General features: G+C 36.8%; 1 protein-coding gene across 13 annotated transcripts in view; it reads left to right on the top strand.

Annotated features, from left to right (window-relative positions):
- The window catches only part of MYT1L (myelin transcription factor 1 like), a 299,132-nt gene that overhangs the window by 283,774 nt on the left and 1,484 nt on the right, over positions 1-13,874 (top strand). For all 13 annotated transcript variants that reach the window (XM_039385536.1, XM_039385537.1, XM_027726054.2 and 10 more), the window contains 4 exons: positions 8,458-8,549; positions 10,083-10,186; positions 12,101-12,244; positions 12,566-13,874. The exon at positions 12,566-13,874 is cut by the window's right edge and continues 1,484 nt beyond it. In XM_039385536.1, coding sequence (XP_039241470.1) covers positions 8,458-8,549; positions 10,083-10,186; positions 12,101-12,244; positions 12,566-12,706 — 481 coding nt within the window. In that variant the 3' untranslated portion in view covers positions 12,707-13,874. The remainder of the gene's footprint in view (positions 1-8,457; positions 8,550-10,082; positions 10,187-12,100; positions 12,245-12,565) is intronic.

The raw sequence follows: 13,874 nt of genomic DNA, 5'->3' as shown, positions 1-13,874 counted from the left end.
CTTTTTTGTTCCCCTCAGTAGGAACAAAACAAGGTATAGGGACAAAACAAGGGTATAGAAGTATATTCTGAGAAATAGAAATTTTTGTCCTATGAATTTGAAAAAAAAATTTAGCCTGGCCAGACAGTTACCATAGAAGATTTCAGTCAGATCAGTTAAAATTTGGCAAAAGTCAGAAGTGACTAAATGCAGAACCTGGTTATTGAAAAAGTTAGGCCTTTTGAAGTGGTTGTGCCAGCTCTTCATTATGAGCTGGAAGAAGGATGGAATAGTATTTTAATCACATGTACTGGAAAGCTCTTAACAGTGATCCAATGTAAAAGGACTTGAGGTTTACTTACCTTGGGAAAGTTACAGAGAAAATAATATGAAATTATATTAGAAAAAGCAGACTGCACAATATAAACAAGAAAAATCATTTTGCTGAGCAGACCTGACAAATTACAGCAGACAGCCATTGCACAGGCACTTGCAATGTGACATCTCCTTGATTTCAGGCACTTAGCAGGAGATCCCTGCTTATAAGCCTACTTGTCCTCATTCTAGACATAGCCCATAAAAGAGCAGAAAATAGGGGATGGCTTTTTAGATTTTAGGAAGGATGAATTTTCCTCTTGAATTACGTTTTTCTCTTTGCTGTTTCTACAAGTGTCTAGAGAAATTGTGCTTCATTTTAAGTGCCTAAGTCAGCTGGACTTGGTCACTTAATAGATTGGTTGAACTTTTGAGCTTAAGAGCAGCAATCAGAGGTATGAAGCTAAAGATACATCTTACCTATTTATACACAGGAAAGTCTCAACCTGTTTTCTCCTTCACAATACGTGCCCTATTCAAAGGACCAGTAAATCCAGTGGTCTTCAGGTCATCTGTCCATTTGTGTGCAGTGCCTGCACAAGAGAGGCTGATAAACTTTGCAGTAGCCAACCTCCAGCTCCTGGGGCACTCGGTGGCCCATTCAGTGCAGACTTCTTCCCCATAACTTAGCGCTGGGCCCACCTGTAAATCATGCAACGTGCTGTAGTGCTTCCTCACTCACCAAAGAATAAAGGAGAGACTTCTTCAACACTTGTCACATCCTTGGGAAAGAGCCAAACCTCTTTCCCTGTTCAGGGATGATACAGGATGATACAGCTCATTAGCACATGTGATAAGCCCACCCACAGAGCCTCTTTGCTGACTAAGCAGCTTCAGTTAACTAAATATGATGCAAATTTGCTACTGGACTACTGCACGGAGATGAAGGGCAACTTCGGCAGCGCTCTTAACAGTTCCAGCATTTTGAGATTCATTATCCCTTTTCTGGTGTATATTTATGCCCCAGGGGGATTCCTTTCAAACTGAGTCTGCTTTCAGAGCCTTTTCTCTCAGTTTGGCCATGTTAACAATTCTACATAATTTCTATTCTGATGCCTCCTTTGTTCTTTTGTTATGAGGAATAACATAATTAAGCTATAACACTATCTTACCTTTTAAATCTCCACTAAAAACACAAATACCTTCTCTTCTTTTGGGCATCATGGCCATTTACTCTATGTTGTTGACCATTTGATGCTCAACTGATCAGATTTTAATGCTAATTCAACCCTCCCTCTCTAAAATAAGGAAGTAGTTCTTTCCAGAAAGTCTTTATAAAACAATGATCAGATATCATTAAAATAATTTTGAAAAGTTTGCATTTTGTTTTAATCACAATGGCTATATTGTTTTATGGCCACTTGGGTAGTGGTTTGATTTTTCTTAGTTTTGAAACCAATGCAAAAATTTATTTAAACAGAGTAAAATCTCAGCTTCTTTCCTCAGAAGCTTTGGAAAGCAGCTTTAATTAGGAGTTGCCACTTCCATCAAGCTTTACACATTACATCAAGCTTTTAGTCTTTTTAACTTAGATTTCACTCCTGATTGAAAATTTATGTTAAAGTTCTTCATCACAACCATTCAGGTGTGAGTTGTAAATGCACCAAAAAAAAAAAAAAAAAAAGGAAAAAGAAAAGCTTTAGCCAGGAAATAAGACCTAAAAAGGGCCACTTTAATCAGAATCATTCTTTTCCAGTGAAGAATTCTGAAATTGAGCTGAACAGGTGATTTTTTTTTCCAACACCACACAAAGGCAGTGGGGAGGAAAAGAGATTCCTCTGTGAGTCACAGAAATCTCCATGTAAACAAAACTAACTTGTTTGCAAAACCTCTCTCCTGGACCCCCTCTACTTCACAGCTCAGTAAGAAGCTAGGGGGAAAGCCAGTCACCCTTTAATGTAAATAAAAATGAGTGCTGGGTTAGAGAGAGTTCCTTTTATCTCTGCTGGAGTTGTGCATAGAGTATTTCATCCTTTAAGGTGTGTAGCAGAATTCACTCACGGGAATAAGGAAATCGCTATAGCTGGTACCCTTCAACATAAAAAAAAAGAGAGTGGTTCATGGATTTAATATTAAACCAAGGAAAGGGCTACTTTGATCACCGAGTTTGATCTCTTAACTTGAACTTGAAACATTATCAAATAGTTCAGGAGCTTAGCCATAAAAGTAAGGTTTCAGCCATTAAAAAAATAAAACAGTAATTCTCAGTGTGATCTGTATTTTCCTGAATTTCAAAAGGATTTACATCTGGGGCTTGTTTTGAATATATCTCTAGTTAAAAGAGGTGCCTTGGAAGTGACTTTTTCCTTCCTCTAGTCTATAGACAATGTTAGTTTTAATAAACAGGAAAAATGTTTCTTTTTCTTTTTGAAAAATCATTGTGGTAGTGAATCTATAACATCTTACTTACTTATGAAGTTGGTCCTCATGATGCTTTTTGGGTACTCCAGGTTGAGGCTCTGGTTTCTTTACACCCTGTTATTTCTTTACACTGTGTTATTTCTTTCTTTCTAAACTTTAGCACTTGACATACCAAATATAAAAGTTGCGTTTTATTTGACCTTTCCCTTCTCCTTTCCCACATCCCTACTTCTCTGTTTGGAAAATGTGTTCTTCACTTGACAAGCCAAGTGCAATTCCTTCAACTTCAAGAGGTACCAAACCACATCTGTCTACTGAGGCAAAAAATGTATTTAACAGAGCACAGCTGGAACCCAGAAAACTAAAATCAGTCACCCAGACAATCGCTCCGCTTGATCAATGATCCTCCACTATGGTAGCCTCTCTTGTTTGCATCCCTGAAGACAGTACAATCACATTCTTGAAACAGTTCAGGATTTTAACCCACATTTATTTATTTTTAAACTAAATTTCTTGCTAAATGTGCCCTAAACACTACCTAGATACCCCTTCCAAAATTTTTTCACCGCTAATTTTCCTTTTATTTTGAAACTAATTTCATCCTCTTTTCTAAACCATGAATATATGGCAAGGCATTGGTTGCAGTGATGCAACCACAGTGCTAAACCAGAAAGAAAATTCGTTCTTCACATTATGTTCAACTATAACAGATACAATCACAATACAGTGCTAATTTGTGCATATCTAGTCTTCTTGCACACCTTCTAGCTGATTGGCTTTCCACTAGTCATGACTCTTCAGGGCAGGTAGGGTAAAATGTGGGTGTATGGATGGATGGGCCTTACATTGTAGATTTTATACAGCTGCTAGCACATTACCTCTGCAAGACTCCATTTATAAAATCTTGCTGTTAAAACAAGCCTGATTAATGCATGTTGAAATTGGATGGTGTAAAATCCAGTCACTCCTTTTGTCTGTCAGTCCTGCAGGTGTAGAGATGGCTGTTGCACGGACAGTTCCATGCCCTGCAAAGCAAAGCTGCATGCCAGGTCCCAGCCATGCACTGCTCCTTTAGCACCCATCCCCAGCAACAGCCTGTTTCCAACATAAATGATGTGTTATGATGTCAGAAGTCTCTAGCCAACCATCAAAAATCGAGACTGTCTCAAAATTTAGCACATGCCTAACAGAAGGATCTTGCAAGATCTGACCCTAGGTCACTTTAATCTAACAATTTAGTTAGTTTTTCTTAGTATTCTGAAAGTTATGGCAGAGGGTGGCTTTCAAGGATGATGTACCAGACAGCACTTTTCTTTCCCAAATTGGAGATTAAGCCCAACAATACAAATTCAGTGAGAGCCAAGACACTGCACCCCAACAAGATAGGGCGCTGATGATCATCTGGTTTTTGATACCCTGTCCCTGTGGCAGCAGCAGCTCACAGGTCCTGCTGAATCAGAAACATAGAGGGAGCCAGGAGTTGTGTGTTGGTGCTTCTCACAGCTCCATCAAAATGCTGTAGCTTCAAGCCCTGTGACATCCACGGTCTGACAGGGATAAATGATGGCTTGGTATGTTTATACTGTTAGAGCAGTACCCCCAGCAATGTTGTTAGAAAGCCTTACTCACTTTTATTATGGAAAGAATACTCAATTGTGTTATATTTTCTTTACATGATTTCTCATGTGTATGAGAATAATCGCAGGAGCAAGTGAGATAACTGTGATTAATCTTACTAGTTCTTTGCTGGAATGAACAAGGTGCAGATTTCCATGTTTGTGTAAAAGTCATTGTAAAGTTTGAAAACCTGTGACAGGCATCAACTGTAAAGACTTCAAATTTAATCATAGGATGACAGAATATCCTGAGTTGGAAGAGACTCTCAAGGATCATCAAAGTGTAGCTCCTGGCCCTGCACAAGACAGCCCCAAGAATCACACCATGTGCCTGAGACTATTGTCCAAATGCTTCTTGAACTCTTGTCAGGCTTGGTGCTGTGACCACTTCTCTGGGGAGCCTGTCCCAGTGCCCAGTGACCCTCCAGGTGAAGAAACTTTTCCTGATATCTACCCTAAACCTTCCCTGACACAGTTTCATACCATACTTAATGTGAGGATAAGTATTATCCTTAACAAAACTACTAGCTAGATGATTCCCAAAGTCTTTCTTCATTTTTGAGATATTAAAAGCATGTTTTGCTTAACCCTTAAAGCGCTGAAATAGCTTTCGGTTGTACTCTTTTGTTTGCCAGTCAGGGGAAGACAAATAAAATCATATCTACTCCTTTCTGTCTTCTGTCTCCCTAGTCTTCTAGAAATCTCAAGCAACTCTCAAGTCTCACTGGGTTCTCAATTCAAGCTTTTTTGTTAACTTTACACCTTCATGGGGTTCAGCCTTTGTACAATAGCCCACTTTTGGTGCAATATTGACTTGGCTTTGTTTTTCGTCTTACCGTCCCATATATCCTGACTTCTTTTGGTTGTTTTCAAATCAGAGAAAGAGTAGTTGCCCTCAGTAGAAGTAAACATAGTCAATAAGATAGGATGGAAGACGGAGAATATCCTTGCAGAATAGAAGCTTATCTAAAAGACCTAATTTACTTTTTTAATTATTTAAAGCACTTTTAGATAATTAAGAACAGAGCTGGGCAAAGAGGATGCATATTGCTATCTTTGTCTTATTCATTTCTGAAGAATTTAGCCAAGTTAAAGAAACTGTAGTAGAACTCAATACTCTAATTTAGGTTACTGACTCGGTGTCTGCTTCATTGAAATTGAAAGTGCCTGGCTCAGGAAAGTGAGCTAATCTACTTACAGTACAATATACGATTACTGAGGAGACAGATTTGCCAATAAAGATCTGCAGAGAAAGTCGATGGCATGGTCTGGGTTTGGCATCCTCCTCTGTGGTGAGGAGGGTACCTTTGGGAGTTTTGAATGCTTTCTTAAATAGCATAAAGCCACTGGAAATGTTAGGTTAGGACCCTTTGTTCATGCATGACCTCTTCTAAGGACAGACATGTAACAAGCTAAAGGCAGTTATAGAGGTAGATGATGCCTGTGTTAAAGGCACACGTGTAATGTTTAGGAAAACAAAAAGAGGAAGCTTGTTGTTTAGGCATACAGTTGCATGGAAGAAACTCATTTTGGTCGAAGCCCTCCTCTGTGTGCATATTTTATTAGAGCACCGGTGGGTAAGAACAAAACTAATCTGGCTACAGGATGTGGAAGCATTCTGTGTCCTCACTAGTATGCCCAAAAATAGGCAGCCCTCTGTCTTTCCCCTCACTTAACTCATGATTCATCTGGGTGCCTCCAGAAGAAGGTAGATAATCTGTGCAGAACAACTCTCTAACAGTTCCTGCAGTAAGGATAGAGCACAGGGCCCAGCTCTCTGTGTTTCAGTTCAGGCAGAGGGCATCTGGTGCCAGGGTGCCTGAACTGCAGCAGAACTGTAGGTGTTACATATGTGCCTACCCTGGCAATAGATCTCTCTCCAATGGAGATAGCATGGGCCAGGGACAGTTGCTTTTTGGCAGCTAGAATGTGACCACCCTATTTTGTGGAATAGGAAAGCTTTAGTATTGGAAATATGGGACATTGTACCTGGGGCCCCAGGGGAAGAGTGTGACTTGGAGCATACTGGGTATACCAGGAGAGAGGTAACCTTCCAGACGAGCTATCTACAGGATTAGGCAGTCCTGAAAACTAGGTGTACATAACCATGGCCTGAGAATAAGTTTTGGTCTTTGACACCAAAATTTGGGGTTAGGCACATCGAATCTCACAATAGATCTCTAATACTTGTGAACATTCTGGGGTTTTTGTTTCGTTATTCTTCTGCGCTTTCAGGTGCACTGTTCTAGCATCCAGGTTTCTTGCTGGTCTGTTTAAGGTTTGAATGCTGTACTTATGGGCTGTTTGAGGGCTGATTTGATTTTGAGGAATTCCCTAGGTTGTCATCAGTCAAGACTTTTAGAGAGGAAAAGGCTACAGACCAAGATGAGAGTAAACTAAACCAATTGCTATAATGCCCAGCAATGCTAACTTCTGAAAAACTGTGAGGACAAAATATGAGTAAATTCATTAAATCAATTGAAAATATACAAAAACAAAGTCAGTTAAATAATGCAGAAATTTGCATATATCGTTATCTCATTTCTTTCTTTCTGCCAACATTTTTTTTCCCAAAATGGCAAATTCTCTCCTCCTTAATCATCTTCAAGGCTCCCTTTGACACTTCAAGAGGACAGTTGTTTACAGTCACACAGTGAGTCCATAGTAGAGCTTGGAATGGTAATTTAGCATCCCATCACCTAGGCTACAGTCAGAGCCTACTAGGTCATGCTATTTCTTGATACTACTAGTACTGTTTTATTATACGTCTTCTCAGTCACAAAGCTGTATCAAATGCTGAACACTGATTCTTTTGCTGAGAAAGTAAATTTTTTTATACATTTTTCTGGGAAAAACCCTTTTTTGTATGGCTGTGCTTGATAACAGTAGTCCAGGCTTTTCAGAGAAACATTTACAATAATCAAAAACTATACTTAAATTAGAGGATTTTATTTAGTAGACAGTTGTGTCTTTACTTAAATAAATGTTTTTAATCAAAGATACGACATTCCTCAGAAACTTTTTCCACATTAGAGAGCAATTATTTGAGTTTTAGCTTGAATCTGATTTACACAATTAAAAATTGTACAAAAAAGGTCTTCTGTTGGATCTGAAGAGAAAATATAAATGTGCAATGAGAAGTATGTGACGTTACTTAATTTCCATGCTATGAACCCTCAAATGCTGAGACAACGGAATTGTTTAGCAAAGTTTCAAATTCCCTTCACTGCTAAAGCTTCATCAGAATAAGACTATGGATTCCAATTGTTAAATTAGATTGAACATGTATTTTCTTTTACCTCTGATAATGCAACTGTATTAAAGATGTGATTTTGAAAAAAGGGGGTAGTTTGCTGTATACCATTATTTGTGAAATAGTGAGCACTGTCTTATCATTATTTTTATTTTCACGATAAAACCCGCTAAGACCGCATTTGCCTTGAAACTGTTTTGTACAATGTAATTAAAAAGCTTAATATTTTGGCAACATGAGAGAGAAGAGAGAACTTGAGAGTACATTCATAAATGTAACAAATACGCATTATAAGACATATATATTCCCCATCGAGACAAGGTCATTTTTATGGGAATGACTTTCCTTGGGCTCCAGGAAAGGCAACATATAGTTACTGCCATTTTAAGAAACAATTTAGAAAAGGGCAATTTCGCCACCTCAGTAGGTGATATCCACAAAGAAAAGCACTGTTTGTAAGAGCTACTTATTTGGATGTGAGAGGTAGCTCATGTCCCCTTCTCTAATCATTCAGTTCCATGTTCGAACATTTGAATCAAAAAGGGTGGAAGTTCAGAGCAAGGACATGTAAATTCAAATGGGAGTATTTACGCAGTAACTGCTTTTAAAATAAAACATTTTATTAAAAGTATTGTGTCTTCAGAAAATTGGACTGTATATCTGACTTTTATATTACCTGCCTATACAAAAAGAATCTGGAAGAAAGAACAAAACCATGAAATCACTTCTGGTAAGTCCTTTTTTTTAACACACTCTTTCAGTGCTGGGTAGCGAAGATAAACTATGTTTCTGATACTGTTTTTATTGCAGATTTGGATTACAGATTTATTTTCAATGACCTATTAAAATTAACAGGCTCTTTACTGTTCACAGTTTATCAGGATGCCCCAGAGCTACTTCAGCAATGAAGAAAGCAAAGCTGTCTGGAGAACAAATGCTAACAATAAAGCAGCGGGCCAGTAATGGTAAATTTTTAATCATTACTTTCTTAAATACTAATTCTCTGTAAACTGAAGTTATTGTTACTCTATTGGCTTTTTTTCTACACATATAAATCCACTTTGTATAAATTGTAAATTCACTGTCAGTAGAAGTGAAACCAGGTTTTATGCTCTGGAAACCTGAGCCAGGAGTGGAGCAGTCAGACTGGCCTGAGTTATGTCTACATAAATCTGAAACTCTAAAATATTTCAAAGTAGAATGTACCATTATAATTTTCTGGTTCACATTTCATTCATCAAAGGTGATTAGCTGGTTCAGAAGAGAAACAAGGTTTATTTCCAGAGTGTCAATTCCTCATGAGCTCCATGGTTTTCATTTGGAGCTGTGGTTCTATAACTTCTGGGAGATGGAGATGGCCTTGTGCCATTTAAGCTCAAATAATTTTCAGAGGGAAGTGACATCCTGTTGGGGATATTCAAATTTCAGAGTTGACAAAAAGACAATAATGTCCTCAGAATCAGAGTTGAAGAAATTGTGGATGTCCCTGCCCTGGAAGTGTTCCAGACCTGGTTGGATGAGGCTCTGAGTAACCTGGTCTAGTGAAAGGTGTCCTTGCCCACATCACAGGGGTTAGAACTAGATAATCTTTAAGGTCCCTTCCAACCCAGGCCATTGTATGATTCCATGGCATCCTTCCTATGAGAGTTAGACACTGTGGAGAAGGGTGTACAAGAGTCACAGTACTGTAAGAACAAGAGAGTGAGAATGCCAGCTCTAGCCATTCTCTAGCTTTATGTGTTCAGATTTTGACTTGATAAAAAACAGATTTATCTCTTCCCAGGACTATTTTATATTTTGTTATAGTAATTAAAAGGATAAATAAATTAAACCCTTTCAGTTTATTCCTGTCTGAATTCTTAGAAATACAGATACCTTTAAAATTCTGTTATTTTAATGTTTATGCCACAGAATATGAGAAATCACTTCCATCTTTGAAATTATTCTATATATAATTATTTAATAACACCCTTCTGAAATATGAACCATTTTGAGACTTCATCAACCATTAAAAACAACTGCAGAACAAAACAGTATATCCCAGTTCATCAACAAAATTTCACTTCTGAATTAGTTACAGATTCTTTTGACAATGCTGTAATATGAAGAGATTAGCATAAGTTAAGGTTTTTTATTTTGTCTCAGAAGATCTGTAAGTGGACACAGTCTTTAAATAAGTTACATATGACAGTAGAGTGTAATTTGTTGCTGCAGGTGCATTTCTTATAACATAAAGTTAAATCAATGCATATCAAGTTAAAGGTCTTACTGATTCTCTAGGCATTTTCAACATTTTTACTAGAGAATTACTGCAATTTTAAAAGGAAAAGTAGTGGAAAATACTTTTTTTTTAACTTCAGAATAAAAGTTTGAAGAATGCTTCCTTTTTCTTTTTTACTTGAAATAAATTTATTTACAAATATGGAAGTAATTAATTCACTGAAGTCTGATTTAAACCTTAATTATTTTAACACCCCTTTTATTTTTATGTCACACAGGTATAGAAAATGATGAAGAAATTAAACAATTAGATGAAGAAATCAAAGAACTAAATGAATCCAACTCCCAGATGGAAGCTGATATGATTAAACTCAGAACTCAGGTAACAGTTTTATGAAGCCCTAAATTCAGCTGCTTTTTCTACATGACTGATTAAAAGAAATACAGGAAATATATTGTTCCCTTTTATGTTTCTTATATATTAAGATACCTATCTGTGATTTGCTCTTTATAAAATCAGAAAACAATGTTCATTTTGCAAGTTCCAGATCAGTTACCAACAGTAAAAAAAAAAGGACTTGGCAAAATACATTCTTTAAAATAATGGCAACAGCATGACCTGTTATGGTCAGCTTTGTATTTCTCCTTGATAAGGAGAAATAGTAGTTAAAATATTGTGTGACATCATGGTCATTAACATAAGTTACAAAGTGAAAGAGTCCAGGTGAACAATATGGCTTTTGCCAGGTCTTACAGGGGAAATTTAAATAGGGAAGTGAATACCTGTTACGCTTTGTCATGTGATACACAAAGTGCAGCCCTTGGCAGCAGTAGTGGTTCCAGAGATCCAGCTTAATTCATTTTATGTTCCACATAAATTTGTCGGGTGGGGGGAGAAAAAGGAAAGCATAACATTAGCCTATTATTTAAAATCCCATTATTCAGCAGCCCGAAAACTGAATGGAAAAAGGAAAGGAAGGAAATTAATTTAATTATTTCCCTAGCATTTTCCAGTGTCCAACATAGCTTCTGGTGCTTTTACCTTCACATGATTTGAGCACAGACACCAACAGTTAAATTCATCATAGTCTTTATCAATCTTTAGTCCCATGATTATAGTCATCTCCAATTGATCTTGATGGAAACAGAGTAAACCATTCCTTGTTACTTGTCTGCTGCTTGTGGAGAATGCCATGTCCATTCTCCTCCTCCTCCTTCTCCTCTTGTATACTCATAAATAGAAGGCAGGATCTACCTCTCCAACTTGGTTTTTCTTTGACTTCTAAACTTTAGCCAAATTGATACTGAAACCTCATTTCTACTTTATGCCTGTATTCAGGGTTCTGTTGTCTTTATGCAGCCTTTATAGGATTTGACTTACAGTTTTATGAGTTTTTCTGATGTGACCAAATGCAGCTACAGGGTAATGAGGACAAAATCTGCAAGAATGTAAAGCAAGAAGAATAATCAATGGCAGAAAAATTACTCTGGAGAAATTTGGTCATAAGTTTTAAAACTGGCAGCCTTCAATTGCCTTATGTTTTCATTTGCTTAATACACTGTAGATGCTATTCACATACAGACTAATGTAGCTTTTAGTTCAAGCAGGGCACCATGCAAGGTCAGAGCTAAGGTGTCTGGTCACCTGGGAACACAGCAGAGCACAGTTGTCTTCACCTGTACATGTAGTTATGCCACAGGGCTATGTGCAAATATTTTTCAGTTGCTTCAGTTTTACAAATCATTGTATGTATTGAAAACATTTATGAATTTGCACATGCAATGCAATAACATGCAGCTGTTCAACTTTCGAAAGCAGCCCTGTGAATTTGCACAGAATCAAAGTATACTTACAAAGAGCTAAACACTGGTACCAAAGAGCTGTGCAAGCTTAATTAATTATATATATCTGAAAAGATAAGAAAAGCATGACTTACTGCAGAATGTCCCTAAGATTGGCTCCTAGGAGTTTAACTGCATGGGTGAACTTGCAGAACTAAGATCCTTCTTAAAGCCTTTCAATTGTACAAAAAAAGCTCTAAAGGAGTGGATTCAAATCCAAGTTAATTCGCTCACTATTACCAGTATTAAAAGACAAGCTGTTAAAGTTATGCAACACAGAGTTGGAACAACGAGCCTTAACAGCGATAAGAATTGCAGACTCAAGCAGAACTTTTCTAAGCATGAATGGACGTTTTCTCCTTGCCTGGTATTTCTGTTATCTCTCCCTTCAGAGAGTGCATGCTTTATCCTGGCTTGCCTTATATTACATTGTACACAAATTTGTCCATTTTAGATTACCACAATGGAGAGCAACCTGAAGACAATAGAAGAGGAGAACAAAGTAATTGAACAACAAAATGAGTCTCTTCTTCATGAATTGGCCAATTTAAGCCAGTCTTTAATTCATAGTCTAGCTAATATCCAGCTGCCACATATGGTAAGTGATTGAGAGCACAAGTTAAGGAATTTGGAGATCTTCAGTTCACTTCATACAATAGATACCTTTTTTTATGTTTATGTTTCATCAACCAGTTGGATATTTGTGGTAACAGCACTGAAACCATAGAGATACATTTAACTGCTAAGAGACATGGAGGGCCTGTTCCAGTGTGTCCTGTAAAATTAAGTAAGAACTAAATAGGCATTTTAAATATTATAAAAATTGGTGGCAATATGCCTTGCTGATATGTTATGCTTAAATGAATATACGATTAAGAAAATAAAAGTTGTATATGAACTACTATTTAATATCTCGTAGGAACCAATCAATGAACAAAATTTTGATGCTTACGTGACCACTTTGACGGACATGTATACAAATCAAGATCGTTATCAGAGTCCAGAAAATAAAGCCCTACTGGAAAATATAAAGCAGGCTGTGAGAGGAATTCAGGTCTGAACAGCTGCTATAGTGATGAAAATCTTGCTTAAAAAAAGGATGCCTCTTGTTTTTTGCTGCTGTAATTTACCAGAAAGTGTTATATATTTATTTCTGTTTGAAACAGTGTTATGCTTACAAGACTTCATAATGATTTTATGTCTTGCTTTAAAGATAGTAACTGCAGAATAGTTTTTTGAATACATTCACATTTTGTACGTTTTCATATAAGCTGACATAGTGTGATATGCCATGTAATGTTTATAGCTGCTAATGTATGCACATTTTTGGGGTATATATATTTCTGAAGAGGTAAGCTGATCAAAATAAATAGAGTGTAAATTCTTTTTAATGCTTTAGTGATTAAATGTTTTAGTATTTTGAACTGAAATGGACAAAAAAAAAAAACAGCTTTGAATGACAATGTTGCGGTCTGCGGCCACTTTTTAAACACTATCATTTTGCCTCATGTTGGAGGATTTTATGGGATTTAAGAAATACATTTTGTGTGCATATTGTTTCATAGCAAGAATTGGTTGCAAAAATGCTTTATTTTTGAACAATGCTTGAAAATATTATGTGACTTTTGTTTTTGAAGGATGGTGTGTGGTGGGGGCAATAAAATGAGGTTTTTTGAATTCCAAGAAAATGGCATGGATTAGATGTAAGATAAAAAATGGGTAATTTATTGTAAGACAACATCAAGCCATGGAAACTTGACAGAAGATTCAAAGCAGCTTAAACAGCACTTTTTAATTAACTTCTAAGCATTACATGGTATGAATATGGGAACTTCCATTATGAAAAGAACTATATCAGAGGTGGACAACGTGAAGATTTCAGCTTTTGTTTTCAAATAAGCTTTGGAGCCAACATTCTCTTATCTCTGCTGGACTGCTAGTGCCCCTCTGAACTATCTGTTATAGCGATGTAGTTCATCATTCAGAAATTCTGTGTTTTCAATTCAAGAGGGAGGACAATATTTAAAAGTTAATATTGCCTTTTCACATCTTTAATTTTGGGATAAACACAAATGATCTGTGTCTCTTAGAGTTACTGAACTGCATTCATTGCTATCTGTGGTAGGAATGCAGTTCAGTAAAGATTTTTCCTTTTCCTTTGCCAAGCATTCAATCCAATTTTTAACATTTTAACATTTATGTTTTGTTTTTTGTTGAAGAACAATCAT

This window comes from Pipra filicauda, unplaced genomic scaffold (genome assembly GCF_003945595.2).
Source record: "Pipra filicauda isolate LSUMZ 115617 unplaced genomic scaffold, ASM394559v2 scaffold41_size5083284_pilon, whole genome shotgun sequence".
In the NCBI taxonomy this organism is placed as follows: Eukaryota; Metazoa; Chordata; class Aves; order Passeriformes; family Pipridae; genus Pipra; species Pipra filicauda.
This window is presented reverse-complemented; position numbering and strand designations above follow the sequence as displayed.